Source organism: Onthophagus taurus, chromosome 1 (genome assembly GCF_036711975.1).
Source record: "Onthophagus taurus isolate NC chromosome 1, IU_Otau_3.0, whole genome shotgun sequence".
Lineage (NCBI taxonomy): Eukaryota > Metazoa > Arthropoda > Insecta > Coleoptera > Scarabaeidae > Onthophagus > Onthophagus taurus.
In genome coordinates, this window is record NC_091966.1 from 43,886,809 (window position 1) to 43,912,249 (window position 25,441).

The 25,441-nt window shown below is 34.4% G+C and overlaps 3 protein-coding genes across 10 annotated transcripts in view; 1 reads left to right on the plus strand and 2 right to left on the minus strand.

The window, feature by feature from the left end:
- Positions 1-807: 807 nt before the first annotated feature.
- LOC111422635 (transmembrane protein 177) lies at positions 808-1,951 on the plus strand. The gene is made up of 3 exons (XM_023055851.2): positions 808-997; positions 1,065-1,134; positions 1,187-1,951. Exons 1-3 carry the CDS (start codon positions 840-842, stop codon positions 1,886-1,888), a joined length of 930 nt encoding a protein of 309 aa, XP_022911619.2. The 5' UTR covers positions 808-839; the 3' UTR covers positions 1,889-1,951.
- The window catches only part of LOC111422632 (ecotropic viral integration site 5), a 69,220-nt gene continuing 45,715 nt past the window's right edge, over positions 1,937-25,441 (minus strand). For 6 of the 8 annotated variants that reach the window (XM_023055845.2, XM_023055846.2, XM_023055843.2 and 3 more), the window contains 7 exons: positions 17,117-17,520; positions 16,695-17,054; positions 15,891-16,634; positions 15,624-15,788; positions 15,297-15,560; positions 10,306-10,407; positions 1,937-6,204 (listed from right to left, as the gene is read on the minus strand). In XM_023055845.2, coding sequence (XP_022911613.2) covers positions 5,911-6,204; positions 10,306-10,407; positions 15,297-15,560; positions 15,624-15,788; positions 15,891-16,634; positions 16,695-17,054; positions 17,117-17,520 — 2,333 coding nt within the window. In that variant the 3' untranslated portion in view covers positions 1,937-5,910. Of the gene's footprint in view, positions 6,205-6,503; positions 6,554-10,305; positions 10,408-15,296; positions 15,561-15,623; positions 15,789-15,890; positions 16,635-16,694; positions 17,055-17,116; positions 17,521-25,441 lie in introns of all 8 variants that reach the window. The other 2 variants (XM_023055847.2, XM_023055844.2) reach the window with 2 other exon arrangements.
- Positions 22,771-24,886, minus strand: LOC111421718 (E3 SUMO-protein ligase ZBED1-like). The gene has a single exon (XM_023054898.2). It carries the CDS (start codon positions 24,682-24,684, stop codon positions 22,771-22,773), a length of 1,914 nt encoding a protein of 637 aa, XP_022910666.2. The 5' UTR covers positions 24,685-24,886.

Sequence of the window (25,441 nt, forward strand, 5' to 3'; positions counted from 1 at the left end):
GAATCGTCATCATTTTTGCTCTACTATATGAGGTTAATTTTATGCCCCGAGTCACCGGAACACCTGTATAGTGAATTTCACTTAAAATGCAATATATAAAAATATATTTTCATAGAAACCAGGATGTACCTACTTACTTTGTCCCACATAAAATGTAACATGTCTAAATGTTTCTAGTTCTAGGTCTAATATTAGTTCTAGTGATGGTGATAGGTATATAGTGCTAGTTAACATAAGATATCACTATGTTCCATATTCTTATTGCACTATAGAACTAATACAAGACTTAGAGTCGTTCGGGTTTAACCATCTTGAGAGACGTGCGGCTAAATCCGAATGTTTCTAGTTCTCGGTCTAGTGTTAGTTCTAGTATTGCACTAGCACTATCACTTGAACTAGAATCATTCGGGTTTAGCCGTCTTGAAAGACATGCGGCTAAACCCGAATGTTTCTAGTTTTCGGTGTAGTGTTAGTTCTAATTTGCAGTATCACTAGAACTAACACAAGACGAACGGAAAATTTTAAGATACGCACTTCTCATTTACATTTTATCGACTAATTCAGAAAGTGAGTTTTGACAAACATGAAAGGACAATAAAATTCTAGAAAGGAAAATGACGTTTGAGAGGTCGATTAATTTTAGGAGAAATAAATGTCAAAAATGTGAACTAATTTTTTTTTAAGTATTAATGTAAATACGTTTGATTAAAATGATTTTTATTATTAATTAAGGAGTTACAATAATAATTAAATGAATTAATTAAGTAATAAAAAAGATTTTTTAATATCGGTTAATTTACATAAGGTACATTTGATCTAACTTCTAAATCGAAATCAAAATGGCCCAATCTAGATTTGGAAAATTTTTATTAACGGATTCGGGGCGTTCTTTTTGTATGTACACAACTTTAACGCTTGGAACCGGTGTATTCTGCATTAATTATTTGCCAAATACGATATTTTTGAATAAATACAAAGAGATCGTTCAACTATACAAGTAAGAGTTAAATTTGAGGTTATGTTAACATAACCTCTTAAATTTATTAATTAAAATTTTATTTTAGTAATGGATTATCGGTTCTTGTTTCTGATGATTTAAAAAAGAAATTCAATAAAGCCATTGATTTAATTGGGGTAATTAAATAAATAATTATTTTTTAAGTTAATAATTCCTTTTATTATTAAGATTCCGAAAGAAGATCGTTGTCAATATAAACCGTTTATGGTTTACGGTTTTGATATATACAGTATAGGAACTCCATTTGGGAAAGAGGGTGGATTAGTTGGATTACCCATAAATTTTACTTACACCAATACAGAATCGATTGATAAATTTCAAATAAGATTAAATGATGCTTCAGTTGTTTGGGACACAACAGAAGGAAAACAACTTTTGGAATCATACGTTTTATCAGATAATGCTCAAATATATGGGATAGCGCGCGAATTAAAAATGTTGGAGTCGCCTAAATTTCTTTTAGACACTTTTTTTAGAACAGCCAGTATTTTTGGTTGTTACATCTTGTGTGTGCTTTTTAATAGACGTATGAACTTATTACAAAAACCACGTTCGTTAAGATTTATGCTTTATGCAATCGTTGGTGGATTTACCTTTGGGAATTATGCATTAGCTAAAGATTTTACGCAAGTGCACTATGAAATGAAGATTGATAAATTTTTGAAAGAAAAGGACCCTATTTTTGTTGAGGGGGGGAAAGAGTTTTATGAAAAAATGTTGTTACGAAATAGAGCTTTAAGGAAATTATTGGGAAAATCCGGTGAATCGTATTATAGTGTTTTAGGAAACGAAAATTATTTAATTAGACAAAAACATATTCCTATTGTGCATAGGAAGGAGTTTTTTGAATCAAAACAAGAAGTTGCTTAATTTATTTTTATTAAAATATGTTTTGTTATAATTAGAAATAAAAATATATTTAATTCTATTGAAGGTTTTATTTATTTACCTTTAAAAAATATACACAAAATAACCGAATACTGAAAATGTTACAAATTGTAAATAATTTTTATATTAAATGCTTTTTTTAATTTTAGAGTAGAGTATTGATTTAAAATTATATTTTTGAAAGGAAAAAAAGAAAATTAAGTAGGAATGTAATTGTAAATTATAAAATAAGTAGAAATAAATGCTTTAAAAAGGAAAAAATAAACAGATTGCACTTAAAATGATTAATAACAAATAAATTAGGTATTTACATTAAAATAGGCACGGAACAAGTACACATAAATAATTAATTATTAAATATTAATAATAAGGATAAGTCAAAATTATTTCATTATTTAGTGAGTGATAATATAATTTTGACACACCCTGTATAATATCCCATTTTTGACATTTAAAAGAAATCTCCTTAGCAACCTAAATACAAACGAAACAATTATTTATCATTTGTTGTTTAGAGATTTTAAATCGTTTTTAATATCTTTTATTGTGTGTTATTGTGGAAATAATAATTAAAAAAGCTGTGTTTTAAGAATATTTATCGTAAGCATAACAAAGGTAAACTTTAAAAAATTAATTAATTAAAAAAATAAATGGAAAATTAAGGAATTTCGTGTGATCAACAATGATTTTTATTGGATTCAAAAATCACTTATTTAATATTAATAAGCAATCAAATAGTTTATAATTAACTCATTTTAATAATTTTAAATAATTTTAAACTCATTTTGTTTTAGGTAGGAATTAAATGAAGACTGCATCAACCCTGAGTAAGTACAATCTTTATAAATATTACTCTTAGGTCCATTACTACCATCTTTTAGTTAAATTTATCTTATAGATAAACCCATCTACTAGCCAATCAGAGCGCGTAAAATAGCCGTAACCGTGGTAATAATCCCTTAGATCGCTTAACCAGGAGATGGTAGTAACGAGCCTTATTCTGTAGTAAAAGTCCACAGCATATAACAAGTCCTCTAATCCTTTATGAGCCAATATCTCAGTCTCCAACATAAATTATTGAAGAAACGGTTTCTAACCAAAACGTTGCAATTGAAATCTTTTTATTTTATGTTATTTAATTTATACTATTTGGCTTGTTTGATTTTAATTTAAAGAGAAACATCTCATTTGCTTGAAAATGATTGAGAAAAACAAACGGAGGTGTTTGAGGGCGAGATAAGCTTTTCAAAAATTGTTCCATAACTTGAATCATGGAGTCTGTTGTTTCAATATCTTTATTTGAAGCCAACAAAGTTTTGAGTTAAGTGTTTCTAGTTTAACACCCAATTTAGTGTTAATTGCCTTCTAAAATATATCGGTTATAAGTTTTATTATTCGTTGTAATCATTGGCGCCGACTACGGGAGGGCTGCGGGGATTGAGCCTCCCCGGAAAATTGTGAAAGTGTACAATTGTATTGTAAAAAGGTGTATCATTCGAAAAAGTTCAGCCCCCCATTAAATATTAAAAAGTCGGCGCCAGTGGTAGTAATTATTTACTGAGCATAACGCTTTTAGGTCTTATTATTGTAAGGGGTTTTCCAATAAGAGGTGTTATTTTGAATAGCCCGTTATTTCGGTAGATGTCACTTTTGAAGCTGTCATTTTTTGACATTTGACAAGTAGAAAGTACGCCATTAATAAAAATGGAACGATACACGCTTCAACAACGCATTGAAATTATTAAAATTCACTATAAAAATGGTGAAATTTTGGCAGAGACGGTTCGTAAAACTCGTCGTGAAGCACCTTGTCGGACCGCAATACAGAAATTGGTGGAAAAATTCGAGCTGTTGGGACAAGTTAGTGATGTGAAGAATAAAACCCGTGCACGTCGCTCAAGAACAGCCGAGAATATTCCTGCTGTAGCCGAAAGTGTTGAAGAAAACACATTCCTCGTCGTTCTTTGGAATTAGGCATTCCACAAACGTCATTACACCGTATTTTGCATAAAGATTTGGGTCTTAAGGCTTATAAACTTCAGTTAACACAAGAACTCAAGCCGTCCGATCATCAACAACGTCGTGTCTTTGCTGATTGGGTCGTTGAAATGCATGAAAATGATCCGGAATTCCATCGAAAAATCAGCTTGAGTGATGAGGCCCATTTCCACCTCGGCGGCTTCGTCAACAAGCAAAATTGTCGCATCTGGGGCTCGGAAAACCCAAGAGTTATTGTTGAAAAGCCTCTCTATCCTCAACGTGTGACTGTTTAGTGCGGTTTATGGTCCGGCGGAGTCATTGGACCTTACTTTTTCGAAAATGAGGCTGGAGCAACAAATTAATCGAAAGATGATTAATGATTTTTTATGGCCGGAATTGGATGGTATTGATGTGGACAACGTTTACTTTCAACAAGACGGTGCTACGTGCCACACAAGCAACGAAACCCTTCTTCCTTTGGGGCCACGTGAAAGAGAAGGTATACGCCAACAGCACAGCGTCGATTCAAGACCTCAAAGATGGAATTCGTAAGGCTATTGAGGACATAGGGCAGCCACTTTGCAATTTGGTTATGGAAAATTTCATGGAAAGGATATTGTCCTGTAAGCGTGGTCGTGGTGGTCATTTGCCTAATGTTATTTTCCACTATTAACGGCATACCTCTTCTTTATAATGAAATAAACATCCGATCATTTATACTAAAAATTGGCATTTTTCTTTGAATATCAAAATAACACCTCTTTATTGGAAAACCCTGTACATAAAAAACAGTAACTTGCAACATGGATCACTTAGATATCTTAGTATTGATAAAAGACGGTTTGGAACAAGTGGAAAGGATCCGAGCGAATAGTCAGCAAAGAGCAGCGATAACGCAAGCTGAGCTGCTATCAGTAAATTTAAGAATGGGAATAAATGAAGAGAAAAAGGGCACCGATATGTTTTGGTCAACGACAACGTAATAACGATGGGATGACGAGAACTCCTTGCAGCATATTCTGCAAGAGTGCATGAATAGTAGGAGAATGAAGAGAGAGGGGAAGGGTGAGCTGGTTGGAATCGTAGATAAACAGGTCTTGTATGATTGGAACTGATTACCTGCAATGTGGTTACAATTATGGTGTTTGATTATTGCAAAGAATAGGGGTTCAATAAAGGGGATTTTGCAATAACGAACTTGCTCTTCTCCATTCTCCATGTGTTGGTGTAACATCCTTTAACCAACTATTGGCAAAGGCCTAATTAATATACCAATTCCTCAATAAGATCCACATTCTTTATTTAATTCTTGTTTTATCTCATTTCCATCTTAACAACAATTAGTATTTTTGTTATCAAATCATTATTAATCACACGAAATAAATGAATACACAGCCTATATACTAAAGTTTTAACATATATTAATTAATGAATAAAGTGGAAGAAAATTAACATCACAAAATAAATACGAGAGACGGATTTGATATAAATATCATTAAAGACCTTCTTTAAATTCTTTTTAATGTAATGAACGGGAAATGTATACGTTAATTTCCAATTAAAATTCAAAAATCTACGCCTTTTTACCGTTTACATTACTCACATTATTATTATTAGTTATTAATATATCATTTTTAACACAGACACAAGTTTTTCATTTTTTTTTTTGTTTTTTAAAGTTTTTAAAGGGGTAGGTGAACACTAAATTCATGGTGTTGTACCTCTCACTAGTTTTACATTTTTTTTTAATTTATATCATTGAAAAAAAATTAAGTACCACCAAAATAAATAATTAGATAATAACATCATCCAAACATAATAATAAATAAATTATATTATTAAATTTTTTACGTCACTCTAGAGTTTGCAAGATATTTTAAGGGACTCTAAAACTTGTTTTTTATAAAGTACAAATATCTTTTCTTGGTTTAATTTTTTGGGGAGATTGTTGGCAAAAATTCTATTAATTATCAAATACGATATGGTCTATTAAAATAAATATAATCATTTAGTCGGTCGTTTTGTCAAACGTGATTCGGAAGTTGCGTCGTTGGTCGTTGTGGTGTTGATTCGAGTGACTCAATAGATTTACACGCGTTATTATTAGTTGCTGTTGTAAAATTAATCTCCGAATTTGAATTTGTAAGGAATTCTGTGGCGGCGTGTTGATGTGGCGGACTCGGAGATTCGTTTAACGTTAACCTTAACGAGGGGTCGTCCAATCTAAACCTATTAATGTCTTCATCGTTGCTATCGATCGATGGCGAACGAACCGAGTTTAATCGACCGCCGTTATTACGAGATTCTAATCTCATGACCTATAAAAAAATATATTTTGATTCTTCCTTCAGAAAAAAACTGTTAAACTTTTAAAACATTGAATAATACGATGTCTACCTACTTTTAAAGTGATTTTTTAGCTACGCAATATCTAATTATTTAAAATAAAAAAATTACTTTGTACAAGACTAAAAATAGAAGATACAAAAATAAAAGTATACCAACAAAAAAATGCGTGAATCTAGGATGCAAATACAAGATAAAAATTACTATGTACAAAAATAAAATTAAAAAAAAAAATTTTTTTCTTAGAGGTTAGTTTTATGGGAGAACTTACTCGAGCCATTTCCACGGCTCAGTGTCCGGACTTGTGATTGGCGTTGGAAACTATACAAAAACTGTTAGGTGACAAATCGAAAGAATAGTGTCTTAATGTTTGAATAAAATTCAACTTCCATTTAGTATTGCTTTGTTAGAAGAATTTTACTCATCAACAAAAAATAAAAATTTATTTTTAGTTGTGTGTTAGTTTAGTTTTAAGAGTGTGTTTCCAAAAAAGAAGCGTTCTAGTGAAAATGATTAATATTAGATAGGCTCTTTTTTGTGGAATAAATATTTATGTACAAAGTGCTTTTAATAACCAAGGTTTAGATATAGTTTTTGAGGAATTTTTGAAGTTTTCCAATTATATAATATATGAGTTACTTATTGATTTATAATAAATACAGGGTGATTTATAACATACGGTGGAGACTAAATGGGTAGGTACTTGAGGTCAAACTGAAGAGATTTTCTTAATAATGTTTTGTTAAAATCTTAATAGTTACATAGATATCACATGTTAATTTTTTAAATAAGTTAGCGTCAACTTTTGAGAACCGCTGATATTCACTAAAGAACAATTAAAATACTTGTCAACGCCATCCTCATTTTTGAAGGAGCTGTCAAAGTAGACAATTTAATTGTTTAGTTTTAATACGTAATTTATGAAAAGAAATAATAGATGTTAATTTATGAAACGGATAATAATAATGTTTTTCTTCAAACGTCATTAAATGACAACTTTGTTGTCGTGTTTACTCGCGGTAGAAGTAAGTCATTGTTGCATAACGACGGTTGCTAAGATCAACATAGCAAAAAAGTACTTCAGCGTTATGGCGCTAAAGTAAATTTCACTTTAGCGCCATAGCGCTGAAGCACATGTCACTTTAGCGCCGTATTGGAAATGACGTTTGAAGAAAAAATACTATGTTTTATTCGGAAGAGAAGCAGTTTCGTTTGTGGCTGGTCCGTCATTGCCGGACTCACTTCGTTCGTCCGGCAAGCTGTCGGACACGCCACAATTTTAACGGCTCATCTGTCATTAGCGACTCACTGCGTTCGTCGCTAAGCGACAGACCACGCCATAAAAAGCACTGCTTCTCTTCCATATAAAACAATATACTATTTAAATGCAAAATTACAAAATCTCTAAAACAAGAAAATAACATAATAATAATAATAATCTCTTTATAACATATGTTCAAAGTGCTGTCCTTGCATTTCGACGCACAACTGCGCACGACGAATCCAATTTAACGATAATTGTGAAAATCGTGGACGTATGTCCTCTGTAGCGGCAGTGATGCGATGTCGTAGTTCGTCGATTGTATTAACCTCGGTGGCATATACTCTATCCTTCATGAATCCCCATAAAAAAAGTCCAATGGGTTAAGATCGGGACTACGTGGTGGCCATGGAATAGGTCCACCTCGACCAATCCATTTTTGCCGAAAAGCATTATCGAGGACAACCGTCGTGCATAAACCACATCTCACGTCGCATAAGTAGCGGAATATCTTCCAGGGGTACTGGCAGATTTTCTTGTAAAAACTGTAAATAAGAAGTTCCATTAAGAGTTCCTGGTAATTCGAAAGGTCCTATTAACGTATTGTTCACAATTCCCGCCCATAGATTCACTCTGAATCGTTGTTGAAAAGAGTCTTGACGAATAACGTGTGGATTTTCGTCCGACCACACATGGGAATTGTGAACATTTTGAACACCATTTCTGGTAAAACAGCATTCATCCGTTACCAGTATACTGTCTGCAAAATCTGCTTCTCTGTTGGTACGAAATTGCAACCGCAAAGGATAGTCAGCGGGAGTCCTTGCACCTTTTGAAAATGATAGGGATGTAAACCGTTACATTTCAACGTACGCCAAATAAAATTCTGGGATACCTCGAGTTGGTGACAAAATTTGACGAGTACTCGTGCTTCGATCCGCTTCCATAATTTCTAGAATTTCTTCCACATTCACTCCTGTGTCTGTTTAGTCTACCGCCACCAAAACCTTTCTTAGGTTGCAAATTTCCTGTCTCTCTTCCCCGCTGGATTAACCGAAGAAAAGTGTTTTCAGAAGGGATCTGTCGATTTGGATATCGTTCTAAATACAAACGTCTTGCGTGTGCAGCGTTTTCTCCAGCAGCTCCATAAATAATAAGCATATCTACGTATTCTTCGTTACTGTACATTACCATTGTATTTTTTGATTAGTAAAAATTCTAATTTTGACGTTAAATGACATTGATTATTAAAATTAAATGACATGTCCGTTGCTAGGTAACCAAGTCAACTGGATTGACAGCAATAAAAACATGGTATCAGCGGTTCTCAAAAAACAAACACCAGTTTTTGAGTGATTTAACAAATTTTTAAGTAGCCGTAACTGCCATATTACAAAGATTTTATTATTGGTGCTAATCAGGCATTGCTTAAGTAACCCCGAAATATTCGCAGTTTGAATTTAAACGTAGTGTAATACCATATATCGTAAGAAATGCTGGGCAATTAATTCGACTTTAATGCTCTATATCTTTGTGATTATTACGTTGTAGTCAAAACATTATTAAGAAAATATCTTCAGTTTGGCCCCTAGTACTTGCTCTTTTAATCTGCTCCGTATGTTATAAATCACCCTGTATATTGTAATTTCAGTTTTCGTACAAATCGAAAGAAGACACCAACATTTTGTAGAAAAAAAATAATGAATTTGAGTTGTTGTTTTACTTTATAGATTATATTGAGGCATTTCTGAGCAACGCTATCAGTATTAGTTTGTTTCACTCATTTTCGTTTTACCCCTGTAGTTACAATTGAATGCACTTTTTCTCAAGATCTTTAAAATTGCTATTTAGTAAGATTTATGTATGGACACAAATGCTGAGCCACTGCACTTCAATAGCCTTCTGAGGTACGCGAATGGCGGAAACATGCTTTGTCAAGAAATCTGACGCCGTGTATGGTGTTGAGTTGTTGACTGAACAAGTCTATAATCACTACTATCAAGATTGATAATAATATGATGTCTATTGCGATGATCTCCCAACACCACCCATGTGAAATTATTATATAGAATTATCTGAAAATAATTCTGAGAATGTGTCTTCTTTTTGTATACGAGCCTCTTTGAAACTTCAGCAGTACGTTGTCAAGTACAACCATGATTCGCCATAGGGACAACGTGGAATAACCTTGATACAACTAATTCTTAACTTGGATTTTCCCAGAATGGTTAGATTGACGTTAAATGTTTGGTATTGATCGACCATAGAAGATCGGACGACGTATGTAACGATCCTGAGTCAAATGTGTTGATGTGTCTTTATTTTTCATATCTATTAAAAGAAATTAGAGTTTCTGCCAGAATTGTTATCAGAATATAGTTGGCAGCTTTTTACTGTGATCGAGTATTTTCGCTGTTTCAGAAGATAGTTGAAGTGGTCTGTTAACTTATTTTAACTTAATTCTTTGAGATTATTGGATAAAATCATGGAGTAGGAACAAAAACTCCTCTCAGATAATCAATTCGGATACCCATAGAAACAGAGAAATGAAAACCAGCCAGGGTTTAAAAAACTTTTATGAACAAATTCAAATTGCACCGCAATCTTGTAACAATCATAATAATAACTGGTAAACTTCAATAATTACTCATTCTTTGTTAGTATTAATTGATTATCAACATGAAGCACAAAATCACAATTATCAAGATAAAGCACATCTTTTTGTATAAATGTTTCTATTCAAAATGTCTTCTTTGTATCACTTCTTTTACTTATTATCTTTTATAATAAAAAAAAATTATTTTTAACTTACCTCCGCTTGTAAATCAGCTATTTTATCTTGTAAATCCCGTACTTTATCACTATCTTCAACCCCTTGATTTCTTAATTCGCCTTCAGTAGCAATTTCTTCGTTCTAAAAAATTATTATAAATTCAAATTGTTTTATTGAGTATATTCGTCTTCAGACGCATGACTAAACCCAAATGTTTCTAATTCTAGGTCTAGTGTTAGTTATGATGATAGTGCAAGTGTTAGTTCTAGCAATTAGAGCTAACACTAGCACCATCACTAGAACTAACATCAAATCTACAACTAGAAACATGCGGACTTAGCCGTGCGTCTCTTGAGACGGCTAAAACCGAATGATTCTAGTTCTAGTGTTAGTTTTAGTGATAGTATTAGTTCTAGTAATAGTGCTAGTACAATACTAGAACTAACATTAGCCGCACGTCTCTAAAAACGGCTAAACCCGAATGATTCTAGTTCTAGGTTTTGTGTTAGTTCTAGTGATAGTGCTAGTGTAAAACTAGAACTAACAGTAAATCTAGAACTAGAAAAATTTGGGTTTATTGGTGTCGCCCGCTTACGTCAAGGCCCCTCACTTTAGAGATCAATATCTTCGCAACCGATCGATGAAAAAAATTGCGACAAAGTTTGTTGTAATCACTGAACATTTCTACGTAACATATGTTAATTTGAAAATTTTCAGATCCGCGGTTTTCTTTTTATGGCGAGTTAAATGAAAAAAGTACCAGTAGATTTATATACAGGGTATCTGCATGACATGCCCAAACTTCAGGGGGTAATTCTTTAGGCAATTTTAAGGGTCCTTTCTCATATAAACTATCAGCGATTTCGACTCCCCTGCGGAGCTACGTCCCTTCAAAAATGCCGAAAAATTTTGGTTTATTTTTTTTTCCCGAAAACCATTAACACCAAGAAAATGAAATTTGGGAAATATGTTTAGCTTATAATAGGGCATGTTTCGAGCCTATTTGTACTTTCAATCTTCCCTTCTAAGTTACTAAACATAACCACCCCCGTTCAATTTTTGTCTAGATCCTTTTTATGACGATGATAAATACATTGGAAATATTTTATTTAGATAGACGAAAATATTCTAAAACTTTTTTGCCTCTCTGATGTGCTTCGAAAAGTTAATAGTTTCTGAGAAAAAAATTAATTAAGCAAACACTAACTGTTAAGCTGTAGCGTTGTTAATCGAAAGTTGGAATGAATTTTTAAAGAAAAAATCTTAGCAGGCTTAGCAATCTTTGTCAGAAATATTTTTGACGTTTAAATATCAGTGGTTTTCTTACTATTATTATTGTTTTATTTAAAATTTTGAAACGTCGACTGAACGAGCGTAAATGCGGTAGAACTTTATTCATAAATTAATTTGAAAAATAATAATAATAGTAAGAAAACCACTGACATTTAAACGTCAAAAATATTTCTGACAAAGATTGCAAAGCCTACCAAGATTTTTTCATTAAAAATTCATTCCAACTTTTGATCGACAACCCCGTTGTGTTTGCTTTCTTATTTTTTTTCTCAAAAATTAGTCGTTTTTGGAAAAATGTTAGAGAGTTTTTAGAGAGAATTACATCTACCTATGTAATTTTTTTTTAATGTATTTACCATCTGCATAAAAAAAATTTAGCAAAAATGTAAAGGGGGTGGTTACGTTTAGTAGTTTAGAAGGATATGTTGAAAGTACAAATAGGATCAAAACGTGCCCTACTACCAGTTAAACATATTTCCCAAATTTCGTTTTCCTAGCGTTTAAGGTTTTTGAGAAAAAAAAATTAAACCAAAATTTTCCGCCATTTTTGGAGGGGTGTAGCTCCTTAGAGGAGCCCAAGTCGCCCATGGTTTATATATCAAAGTACCCTTAAAATTGCCTAAAGAATCACCCCCTGAAGTTTGGGCATGTCATTCAGATACATCCTGTACATTATACAGGGTGTTCCGGTGACTCGGGGCATAAAATTAACCTCATATAGTAGAGCAAAAATGATGACGATTCGTGAAAAAAAATTATTATAAAAGTCTTCAAATGGCCAAGATATGGGCCATCAAAGTTCAAAAATTTTAACACATTTCTCTAAATATTTTCAATACCATTTATGGTAGAGCGTTGAAATTTGGTAGAGGGTAAACAAATATCAAGCAAAATCATTGAACCAATTTTGACTTTGATCGGGCGGCGGCAACCATGCTATACAGGCTGTCCCTAAAATTTGTTGGCTCAGAACTTTTTTATTCACTGGTAACCCTACATTTATTTTTGTACTTTTTAATAGAAAATTTATTTTAGAAACTTTTATCACTCTTTGAAAATTTTGATAACATTGACCGTTTCCGAGTTATACGCGAAAATATTAAGCTTCGATTTCAATGGTAACACTAAAAAACAAAGTCTTCGAAAAAGTCAAGGTTGCTCATGTCGTTTAAACACAAACGACAGTTCTGTTAGTTATTATTAATTTTAAGTGTTCAAAATGGAGAGTTACACATTTAGTGAACAAACTGACATGATTTTGACATTAGGGCAATGTCAAGCAGCCGCTAACCGTTATCAGGAGAAATTTTCGAACCGCAGAGCGCCCAATCGAAAAACATTTTTAAGGATTGAAACCCGTTTAAGGGAAAATGGGACGTGTAACCCGAAATTTACTAACAACGGTAACGTAAGATCAGTCCGAACACCCGAACTAGAAGAAGATATTCTAGACTACGTAGAAGAAAATACTACAGCTAGTACTTTAGATATGGCGAGGCATTTTTTAACTTCAAAAACAACTGTCTGGCGTGTTCTTCACGAGCAACAGCTTTATCCATTTCATTGTTACAAAGTTCAGGAAGTTCGACTGGCTGATTACTCACTGCGACTGCAATATGCAATTTGCATATTGCCAAATAATGCAGCACAAAATCCAAATTGATGATCAGTTTTTAGAAAAAGTACTTTTTACAGATGAATCCACTTTTTCTAAAGATGCAATCTTCAATTTGAGAAATTTACATAGTTGGGCGGACGAAAATCCAAGATTTAAGAAAACTTGGAAATCACAATGGAGATTTTCTCATAACGTTTGGGCTGGCATTGTGGGCGATGTAATTATTGGACCCGTTTTCTTGCCATCAAGGCTGGATGGACATACATACAGGCGACATTTTGAAGAATTAGATGATTTTTTAGATGACGTTCCTTTAAACACAAGGCAAGCAATGTGGTATATGCATGATGGTGCTCCTGCGCATAGCACACAGGCTGTCCAAGAATTTCTGAGGGAACGTTTTCCGGGACGGTGGATTCGACGAGGAGTAGGTGCACCCATAAGTTGGCCCCCCGATCGCCGGATATTACACCTGTAGATTTTTATTTATGGGAACGCGTTAAACGACTAGTTTACTGCGTTGAAATAACTTCAGTTGATCAACTGAGGTTGCAAATTGTTGATTCATTTGATCAACTTCGAACTGAGATCACTGTTCTCCGCAGAGTGCGCTTTAATTTAAGACGGTGATATCAGGCAGTATTTTTGAACATCTGCTTTAGTATTTTTTTGTTCTTTTTTATTTATTACTATTTGTTTATAATTTTATTGTTCTTGTTTGTTGTTACCGTGAAAATTAAATTTATCGTTTTGGAGATTACATTCTTTTATTCAAGTAAAATAAATTAACACTGGATTTAACTAAATCTGCACTTAGAAATTTATGCAATTAATGGTTATTAGCTCAGTTCGTTTTTCAATTGTCATCATCAACTGAGATCTTGCGAAACATGTTTCTTTTTTTTGTTTGTTACGATTGAAATCAAAGCTTAACATTTTCGCGTATAACTCGAAAACCGTCAATATTATCAAAATTTTCAAAGAGTGATAAAAGTTTTTAAAATAAATTTTCTATTAAAGAGTATAAAAATAAATGTAGGGTTACGAGCGAACAAAAAAGTTCTGAGCAAACAAATTTTAGGGACAGCCTGTATAGCATGGTTGCCGCAGCCCGATCAAAGTCAAAATTGATTCAATGATTTTGCTTGATATTTGTTTACCCTGTACCAAATTTCAACGCTCTACCATAAATGGTATTGAAAATATTTAGAAAAATGTGTTAAAATTTCTGAACTTTGATGGCCCATATTTTGGCCATTTGAAGACTTTTATAATAATTTTTTTTCACGAATCGTCATCATTTTTGCTCTAGTATATGAGGTTAATTTTATGCCCCGAGTCACCGGAACACCCTGTATAATATATTATTAGTAGATTTAATGGAATTACAAATTAAAGAGAAACAGAAATAAGCTATAAATCGCTCTTAAAAAAATTAGGGAGCTTTAATTTTGAAAAACTAATAACGGAATCCGACATTCGACATTATTTGACATATTTTGGTAAAAACCGCGTTGAAATCCGCGCGGTCGTTTTCGAAATAACCGCATCCTACTTAATCGCGATTTTCCGCGAAACTATATGGAATATCGAAAAAATAAAATATGCTCCACATTAAGAACACATCGGTTTACCACCAGTTCAAATTTGAAATTTTTTCGTAAAAAATCGCAAAGTTGATAAAGTTGCCGGTACACTCAAAAATCGATCCGAAAATTTTCAAATTAACATAATATGTTACGTAGAAATGTTCAGTGATTACAACAAACTTTGTCGCAATTTTTTTCATCGATCGGTTGCGAAGATATCGATCTCTAAAGTGAGGGGCCTTGACTTTTTGCACGGATAAGTAATATGTATTTTTGCCGGCGCCAAGCGAATAAATTTTTGCGAAACGTGCGGACGGCAAAGTGTTAAAAGACGTGTGGATAAATCTGTAGTTCTCTGTCTAGTGTTAGTTCAACAAAAATATGCAACATAGAGAAATTTTATGCTAACCTGTTTCTAGTACTAGATTTACTAGTAGTTCTAGTGATAATTTTTAATAATAGTTTCTAATAATAACACTATTATACTATTAATTTAAGTACTTTAAATCTCTTATTGTTGATATTTTTACCTTTAATTCTAATTGGCTTATTTTCTGAGTTAATTCAGCAACAGTTTGAGTTTTCTCCGCATCGCGTATTTTCGCGTTCATCAGTTCATCTTTCATCTTACTTTCCAAATCGTTATATCGTCGCTGTTCGTCCAATAATTTAGTGGCCGCCTCTCGATCGCGCAATTCCCCAAACTCCAAAGATTCGCGTAATTTTTTGATTTCGTCATCTTGACGTCTTAATTGATTCGTACCAACTTGTACCTGAGTTTCTAATTCCATAACCTTAACATAAAAAAAATTGACTCGAAATAAATTTATTTTTTAATTAATTAATTTTCTTATTACCTTAAGTCTTAACTCTTTAACTTCCGTTAAAGTCTCCATTTCGCGGATTCGTGTTGTCATTAATTCCTCTTCGAGTTTTTGAGTTTCGTTACTGCGATTTTCCCAGAATAATAATTTTTTTGGCGTGCTGTGTTCTCCGGATGATGATAATTCTTGTTTATGCTCCTAAAAAGAAAAAAGGGATAATAAAAATAATTCTAATTAAATAAAATTTATTTTAATGTGATGCAAATAATGAAAAATGAATAATGAAAAAAATATACATACTTTTTTACTTACTTGTAAGTGTCTCTGCCATTGAGCACTTAACTCGGAAACTCGTTGTCTTAAATCTTTCAACGATAAATTAGCTTCAGCTTCTCTTAATTTCACGGCAATTAATTCTTCTTGTAAATGCGCCACGCTATTATCCGGAGTAATTTCCCTTAAAGTCTTTTTATCTTCCTCCAATTCATGTATTCTCGATCTTAAATCTCGAATTAACGCGTCATTTTCAGCTTCGCGTAATCGAACTTTAACTAATTGATCTTGAAGACACACAATCATTTCTTCGCGTTGTTGTAGTTGTTCTTGTTTCATTGAAATCTCTTCCATCGAGCTTTGTCTTGAAGTGTGTGTTTCTTCCATCATCAAAGATAAAGATTTAATTTTTTCATTTGCTAAAGCAAGTTGGTGAGTTGTTTCTAAATGGGTTTGTCTTAAAACGTCGAGTTCTCGTTGAACGTAAAACGTTGTTTCCTCTTCTTCAGCCCGACTTACTTGCCCACGAACTAAACGATCCGCCAAAGCTTTACTTTCTTCTTCAAGCATTTCGCAGCGATGACGCAGTTGTTTATTTTCAGTTCTTAATCGTTTTAATTCGACCATTTCTTCTTGTTCTTTTGCTTTTATTACGCTGTATTCTTTTTCGAGTTTTTTCATTTTTTTCGCGTTGTATTTCATTGAGTAAGCAAGTTGCATGAGAGCTTCTGGATCAGATTCGGCTTTTGTTGGAAGTTCTTTTTGAAAATACTAAAAATTAATAATTATAAAAACAAGATTGTTTATATTGGTGTAGTTTGAGTTACTTACTTTTAACATTCCTTCCATATCCATCGTCATCAACTCTTCTTTTCCTAAAGTTAACATAGCTAAAGCTAATTTGAAAATAATTTCCATACCTTCGGAAAGAAATACGTCCATAACACGACATGCCATGGGTAAAGTTAAGGCTGTCGTGAACAGTGTGAGGAACCAGCTGGAAGCGTACATTGTTGTTTGAAAACTTTGTGATTGGAAATGTTGATTGAGATCCGGTAGGAGTTCGGCGACGAGGTTTTCAAGTTGGAACATGCAAAGACCGAGTTCGGCCATTGTTGGTTTAAACATGTCTCGCATTCGATAATCTTCCATTATTTTTACTAATACTGCGAATGCTTCTTCTTCAGGCATCTTAATTAATTAATTAAAATAATTAATCAAAATTGTTTAATTAATTTTTTTTTAATATTTACCTGCATAAGAAGTAATCCAACGATAAATCCCGAACCTTGACAATACCCGACTTCTCTGTCATGTAAAGAATAGGCTTTGATGACATTGAATAAAGATTCTTGTCCGAGACCGTCTTTTTCTTTGAAAAAATCGTGCTCGGGGTAAGTTCGAGCAATATCTCGTCGTATAACTTTTTCGCACGGTGATTTGGTTTTGATGTATTCGGCGTAAAGCTTTTTCTCTTGGGCGTCTGTTGCGGAACATAATAATTGCCAGGCGATCCCACGAAAATGCGTTGGAATACCTTTTCTGCATAGCTCACGTACTTGGGCGTTAGATTTTTTCCAAAATGAATCCCAATCGGTAACCATTTTTCCCCATAATGTCCAAAGATCTTCACCGTCTTCACTTTTATCATGATTACCTAAAAAAAGGGTAAATTTATTAATTTAATTGATTGTTTTTTGTTTCAGGTTACGAAACAATAATACACTGTTGGAAATAATTCACGAACACACCCTGTATAATCTGAACGCGTGTGTCTAGCGGATTTTGATTAATAATTTGCCACATTATTTTCCCTGAACATTGAGACTCCTTGATAAGTCTATCATTATATTCTATTTTAGCTACTTTAATTTTTTTATTATATTGAGCATGGACTATATTTCTCATATTTTTTACTTCGTTAGTATTCATTACTTTATAAATTGTATTGAGAACATTTAGCCTGTTGCGTAGCATACATAGTTCAGGAGTAAACCAGTTATCAGAGGACCCCAGCTGTTTCTCACCAACCTGTTTCACGGGAAAAGCGTTCAAAAACATTTGAAACTTTTTGTCAATATCCAAGTCATTGTAGGAAACAAAGTCCCAGTCAATATTTGACACAGATTCATAAAAGACAGACCTCACCGCGATACTGTTGTGATCAGACAACTGGTCACTTACTACTGCTTCAACACATGTGGAGTCAAAATTAATAAAAATGTTATCTATACAATTTTTTCCACGTGTTGCCGTTTCAATCAATGGGATAAAGCCGAAAGTATTGAAACATTCAAGTACCAAGCACGTATCGTGCCTATCAGTACCAAACCATACATTAAAGTCACCCGTAACGATGACTCTCTGAGAAGCAGGAAAGAAAGACAATGCATGGTCTAACTTCTCAACAAAAACATCAATATCACCACTTGGCGATCTGTATATAGTAAGTATAACTATATCTAGGTCTAGAATTTTTATTCCACTAATTTCAAAATGTTTTTCAATTGAAGTGCAGACCAGCCTATCAAGATTCTTACAAGGTATATCATTTCTCAGTAATATCATGCAACCTCCACGAATATGCACCCGACGACTGTAACAAGAACAAGGATACAGCGCAGATATTGAAACATTTACGCTTTCATACTCTTTTAGCCAAGTCTCAGTAAGGCACAAAACTTTAAAATCTTTATCTTGAATGTATCCCTCAAGCATCCCCATTCCACTACCAATGCCTCGAATATTTGTGTACAGTATATTTAATATAGGGTTTTTTGCTACAAATTGTTCTCTACGCGGTGTGGGTGAAAATTTAAACCCGAACCAGATATCAATAATACCCGTTTAGCCACAAAATCATACAATTTCCATTTCCCTCTCATATTTAAATGAAGGCCATGCCTAGTTTTGTCTAATGTTTTAAGAAACCCATTGACTTCCAGAAAGCTGTTTCTCTTGAAGAATATCATTGCAGCCTGCCATAATTATAATATAATCATTCCTATTAAAATTTTCACATAACAATTGAACATCTTGTATTACATTTGCCATCGTCGCGTTTGGTTTGCATATATTGCAAACTTCGTATTTTTTATTTATATCGTTGTTTAAATATTGCGCTAGAATCCTGCCACCATCGCGACCGTGGCTGTCACTTAGTAGCAATATTCTCCCTTTGCTATCTTCTGGGGCAATGCAGGGCGAATTTGGTACCCTAGTTTCGTCTATGTTTCGTACCGACTTCCGTACCTCCGTGCCATGATAAGGCAGCTGTTGCCGTCTGGTATTGGTTGACGCCTTGTTCGATGGATCTTCGACCGCCGAGTTATTTTTCACTGTTGATTGTACCGACTCGCGAGTTTTATTGAAACAGCACTTAAACTTTGATTGATTTTTCCGTTTATTCATTTTTGTAATTTGTACTCTTAGGTTGAGGATTTGGTTTTCTAACTCTTTAATTTTGTTGAGCATTCTAAATATAGTTTTATTGTTTAAGGCGGCAACTTTGGTGTGTTTTGTTTTATTTGGAACTACCGTACATATACTATCTGTTGAGTCGTCCAAATTTTCTAAATTGTCTATATTTTCGTCAGTACTTACAGACAGTGCATTAATTAACCTATTTTTTAACTCAACCTTACTTCCATACTCATCCAATCCTAACTTGCAAAGTGCTTCTTTTAGTTCAATTAATTTATAATGTTCAATTTTAGATTGAGTTTCGTTTTTGTCGTTTGACATTTTTAAAGTCGAAAAATAACAGCTTATTTTATATTATTTTTGTTCACTTTTTTATAAGAGGACACCGGTTTACCCGAAGTAGTGTCTAGCGAAAAACGCCCGTATGTATAATGTACTTACAGATTTACGACCATCAGGGCCTGTAGATCTATTTCACGACACTTCTAATTAATGTTTTACAAACTTATAGAGAGCACTAACGATTTCTCTATTGGTGAGCACTACTTTACTATTTAAATACACTTACAAACGGGTAAAAACTTCGATTTATTTTAGAGCGTGTTGGAGCACGGGCTATTGGTGGTTATTTAGACTTGACATTGACAGACTTGACAGACTTGACTAAACATCAATAGCGAGAATATCCCCCGTGAGCTTCGCGTACCATCGCTACACGACGTGTCATGGAGTCTATAAGTCTCTGTATTGTAGCGAGAGGGATGGCCAACCATGCCACCTCAACTCGCCTCCATAGCTCCTCAACGTTAGCCGCGGAAGCCGGATAACGTTGAAGTCTCCGATCAGTCATGTCCCAAACATGTTCGATTAGATTCAGATCCGGAAAACGAGCTGGCCTAGGAAGCATTCGTATACGGTGCTCTTCCACAAAGGTCTGTACAATACGCCCGATGTGCGTTCGGACGTTGTCGTGCATGTATAGCAGACCTGGGCGCCGCTGAACGTAGGGAAGCACAACGGACCGTAGCACCTCATCTACGTATCGTTGACCCGTCATGGTCTGCTATACTCGCAGCAGACGTGTACGTCCACCATGTGTAAAAGCACCCCATACCATAATGGTGGGTTGTCGGTAGATAGGGCGTTCTTGCACGCACTACTCGAGTAGACGATCACCACGTCTCCGACGAACTAAAATTCGCTCATCACCGGTGCTCAATTCGAATCTTGATTCGTCGGAAAACAAAATGTTCCTCTACTCGGCAACCCACTAATGCCTAGCGTCGACCCACTCGTGACGTATGCTGCGGTGCTCGAGTGTTACTGGAATGCGCTATAGCGCACGACGCGCGCGCAGTCCACTATCTACCAAACACCGTCGTACAGTTCGCGTAGTGAGTGCGCCTTCCCCTGCCGGTGTCCTACCGCAGACCATTCTCGCTATGCCCTTTGCACTGCCGATAACGACCGGTCGAGACGACGCGCAATTTCATGGAACGATATACCCTCAATGTGCATACCCACAAACATTCCTCGCTTAAGCAACGCGATCGCCCATCCATTGCGCACAGAGTACGATAACAATGTGGTCCCTCAACCCACACTAAAAACGACCGGTATTTTCCATCCACTGCGATCTCCATAGCGACGGAATGTTCCACTTGGAAGGGCGGCTCAGTCAACAATGCCGCGACGGAACAACTCGAAACTCGCTGAATAAACTCGTCTACAGTAAAGCTTTGTGCTCCGCTAATATTATGGATTTATCTTCACGCGTTCAGATTATATAGGGTGTGCTCGTGAATTATTTCCAACAGTGTATCAGCAATAATAAATTTTGGAAATTGATAGTTCTAAAGAACAATTTGAACAAAAATATATCTTCTCCACCCAAAAGAATAAGATCCATACTTTCAACAACAATGCAAGTCGTGGTTCAAATAGGAACATGACCTAATAGCATATTTATCTATTAGGTCTTATGTTAGTTCTAGTATTGCACTAGAACCAGAAACATTCGGATTTAGCCGCAGTCTCTCAAAACGACTAAACCCGAATGATTCTAGTACTAGATCGTGTGTTAATTGTAGTGATAGTGCAATACTAGAACTAACACTAGACCGAGAACTAGAAACATTCAGATTTAGCCGCTAGTTTTAGTTCAATAAAAATATGCAACATAGTGATATCTTATGTTAACTAGCGCTACCTACCACTGGCACTAGAACTAATATTAGATCTAGAACTAGAAACATTCGGGTTTAGCAGTACGTCTCTCAAGACGGTCTTGTGATAGTGCCAGTGCAATACTAGAACTAACACTAGACCGAAAACTAGAAACATTCAGATTTAGCCGCTAGTTTTAGTGCAATAAAAATATGCAACATAATGATATCTTATGCTAACTAGCGCTACCTACCACTGGCACTAGAACTAATATTAGATCTAGAACTAGAAACATTCGGGTTTAGCAGTACGTCTCTCAAGACGGTCTTGTGTTAGGTCTAGTGATAGTGCCAGTGCAATACTAGAACTAACACTAGACCGAGAACTAGAAACATTCGGGTTTAGCCGCACGTCTCTCACGACGGCTAAACCCGAATGATTCTAGTTCTAGGTCTTGTGTTAGTTCTAACGATAATGCTAGTGTAAAACTAGAACTAACACTAGACCTAGAACCAAAAAGAATCGGGTTTAGCCGTTAGAGATGTGTAACACTGCGCTGCGCAGCGCAATTGAGTTAACACAGTACAGTGTGTTACGTACGCTGATACCCAACTTTAAAGTGAGTCAACTCAATTGCGCCACTGTTGGCGTAGTAGCGTACGCTAGTGTGGCTTACTAGGGATAGGCGTAACACACTCGTAGATCCAAAGCAGTTGGACGCACAACCGCTATGACGCAGGCGGCATAAGAGTTATGGCTGGTATTTTCAACTATCTATAAAGTCCTCAATAGCTATGCGACAAATCTATCAGATTTATCACCTTATTATAGCCCTTCAAATGAGCAAATATAATGGCGACATTGTACAAAACACGTCATGTACTCCGTATATTCAGGTTCTGTACACCGCCACTGTAACATATTCTCATTTTGCGGAGTTTAACAGGTTTAAAAATCTGACAGACCTGTCAAATAGCTATTGTAGGTGAAAATACCAGCCTTTAATCACGTATAAAACCTGAATTTGCTAGAACTTAATACACCAACTAATGAATCATATTTTAATACATTCAATTAAACAACATGTATATCATGGAAAACGTATATTCAATAATACACAGAAGTTTGTATACATGACATAGTTCCTATTTATACAAGACCTATGTCATAGGTAAAAATAAATAATTTATATCAAAAATGAACTATGAAATATAAAAAAATAAAAGTACATTCCTAGTATTCAAATATAAAAAAATAAAGGTACATTCTTTGTTATTGAAATAAAAACTTAACATAAGAAATATGAATTAAAACAACACTAATCCCTACTGTTTAAGTTGTAGCTTAAAAATACCACTTGAGCTATTTTGTTCGTCGTTAGATGCTCACGTTTTTCGCTTACAATTTGCCCTGCTTTGGAGAAAATTCTTTCACAAGGAACGGATGTTGCCATAACGCACATTCGTTTCTTCATTATTTGAAATAAATTTGGATAAATGTGCTTTCGCTGATGCCACCATACTAATGGATCTTGTATCACACCGTAAATATCTTTTCTTGCTAGTAAGGGTTCCTCTAGATATTTATCCATTTCTTTTTTAACAATGTCGCTTGTGTCCTGTGGAGTCAGGTGATTTTGGACTTCTAAATCAAAATTTTTCCATAGTATATCTAAACAACTTTTATTAGATTCAGGTAAGGTTGATGTGTGATTATAACGAGCCGTGTTTTCAATATAATATATCATTGTATTTGTGGTTGTATTTTCAGAACATATTTTTTCAATAGCGTCACTGTAGCTTGTTTGCGTAATAAAGCCAAACTTTTTAAATCTTGGGTCAAGCACTGTTGCTTGTGATATAAGCTCATTATCTTCCATATCACTGAACCTGTTATGTAATTCTAATTTTAATTTTTCTGCCATTTGGTTTACTTCAGGCATTAAATCTGCCGTATTAAAGGAATTTATATGTTTCATTAGCTGTTTATAATATAATATTATGCATGAAGCACTAACCTCTTTTTCTGCACTAACAGCGGTAGTCACAACATTAAACATTTCTAAAATGTTTACCGTCTGTTCAGCAATAAGCCATTCTTCATTACTTAATAAGTCTATATTGTTAATATCAACATCTCGCCCAGATTTTATGACAGCTAAAGCTGATACTAGAGCAGTTTTCACAGTAATTATACGTTGCATCATTTCATATGTTGAATTCCAACGAGTCGGTACATCATTTTTTAATTTTAAAGCTGGAAGCTCCATTCTTCCTTGCGTTTCCCTTAGTTTGCTATACGCATGAGTGCTTTTCTTGAAATATCTTACAATTTTTTTTAATTTATCTTCTATTACGCGTACTTCTTTTAAGCCAGATTGCACGACAAGATTTAAAGAATGCGCGAAACAACCCCAATGCTTCCAACCCCCAATTCGTATTGCCAATTTCATGTTTGATGCATTATCTGAAATGATTGCAGTAATCTTCTCACTTATCTCCCATTCATTCAATATAATTTTTAATTTATTAGCGATATTCTCTCCGGTGTGCTTATCCGCAAATGACACACATCCCAACAAATCTGATGCTAAATATGTGCGTTTCTCCTCTTCAACGACGTAATGCGCGGTAACGCTATAAAAACTATCTTGATTCCTGGATGACCAACCGTCTACTGTTAGACAAATTGCAGTCGCTCTCTTTAACCTTCCTTGCACTATATCAACTGTTTCTTGATACAAGTTGGGAATTAGCGACTGCGAAACCGTTTTTCTAGTTGGTAATTTGTAATTTGAATTTAACATATAAATTAATTTTTTAAATTCATCGTCCTCTACAATCGAAAACGGATGATACTCCTTTGTAATCATCGCTATAAGCTGACGATCAATTTCCTTTTGTTTTTTCATTGTCAGGGGTCTGAATAAATAGTTGGTAATTTGTCCTGATGTACCTGATGATCCTGGCTGTACATTTGTAAGTTCTTTTTGTGTAATTGATGTTAATCTTGGTTGATCTTCGGTTGATGCTATGAGATCTTGCTGCAGTCGTATTGGTGAGTCCTGTCGAGTGATTTGCACCAATGGATGTTTTTTTGACATGTGTCGAATTAACGAATATGTTGATTTATTTTTCACCGACATCTGTTGACCGCACTTTAAGCATTTCACTTTATTGTCTTTCATTTCGCTAAAATGCTGCCATATTTGGCTTTTTTGCTTTGAAGACATGATTTTTGTACAAAATATTTAATATGTAAATATTAAATATAAAACATTTAATTTTTCAATATATAACAAAATATGGTAACTTTAATTACTTGCTTTAGATATATTGCGATAATACTAAAAAAATGGACGCTCCGTGTTGGCTTGCAATAACACTGTATAGCGCAATATATGCGCTGTACGCTCGCACCGGTGCCGCGCACAACGAGACACCAGCGAAGCTGAGCGATAGATGTGATGCATCAGCAACTGTGTTATGGCGCAATTAAGTTGATACATTGCGCTAACTCATTTAGGTGCGCCAGTATCAGTGTGTCAGCGCAGCAAATTTTGCTGCGTTCTACATGGTTATTAGCCGTGCGTCTTCAGACGCACGACTAAACCCGAATGTTTCTAGTTCTAGGTCTAGTGTTAGTTCTAGTTTTGGTTCAATAAAAATATGCAACATAGTGATATCTTATGTTAACTAGCACTACCTACCACTGTTACTAGAACTAACATTAGACCTAGAACTAGAAACATTCAGACATATTGCAATTTATGTGGGACTAAATAAGTAGGTACGCCCTGATTTCCATAGAAATATATTTTTGTATATTGCATTTTAGGTGAAATTCACTGTATACGTTCCTCCAGAGCGTAGTTCTTTACCCAACCCTATAAGTTTTAAGGTTCTAAATGAGAAGTATGGTAATGGATTTAAGATCCATGTCTATAATGTATTTCAGGGAATGGTAAAATACAATGAATTATATTCTAC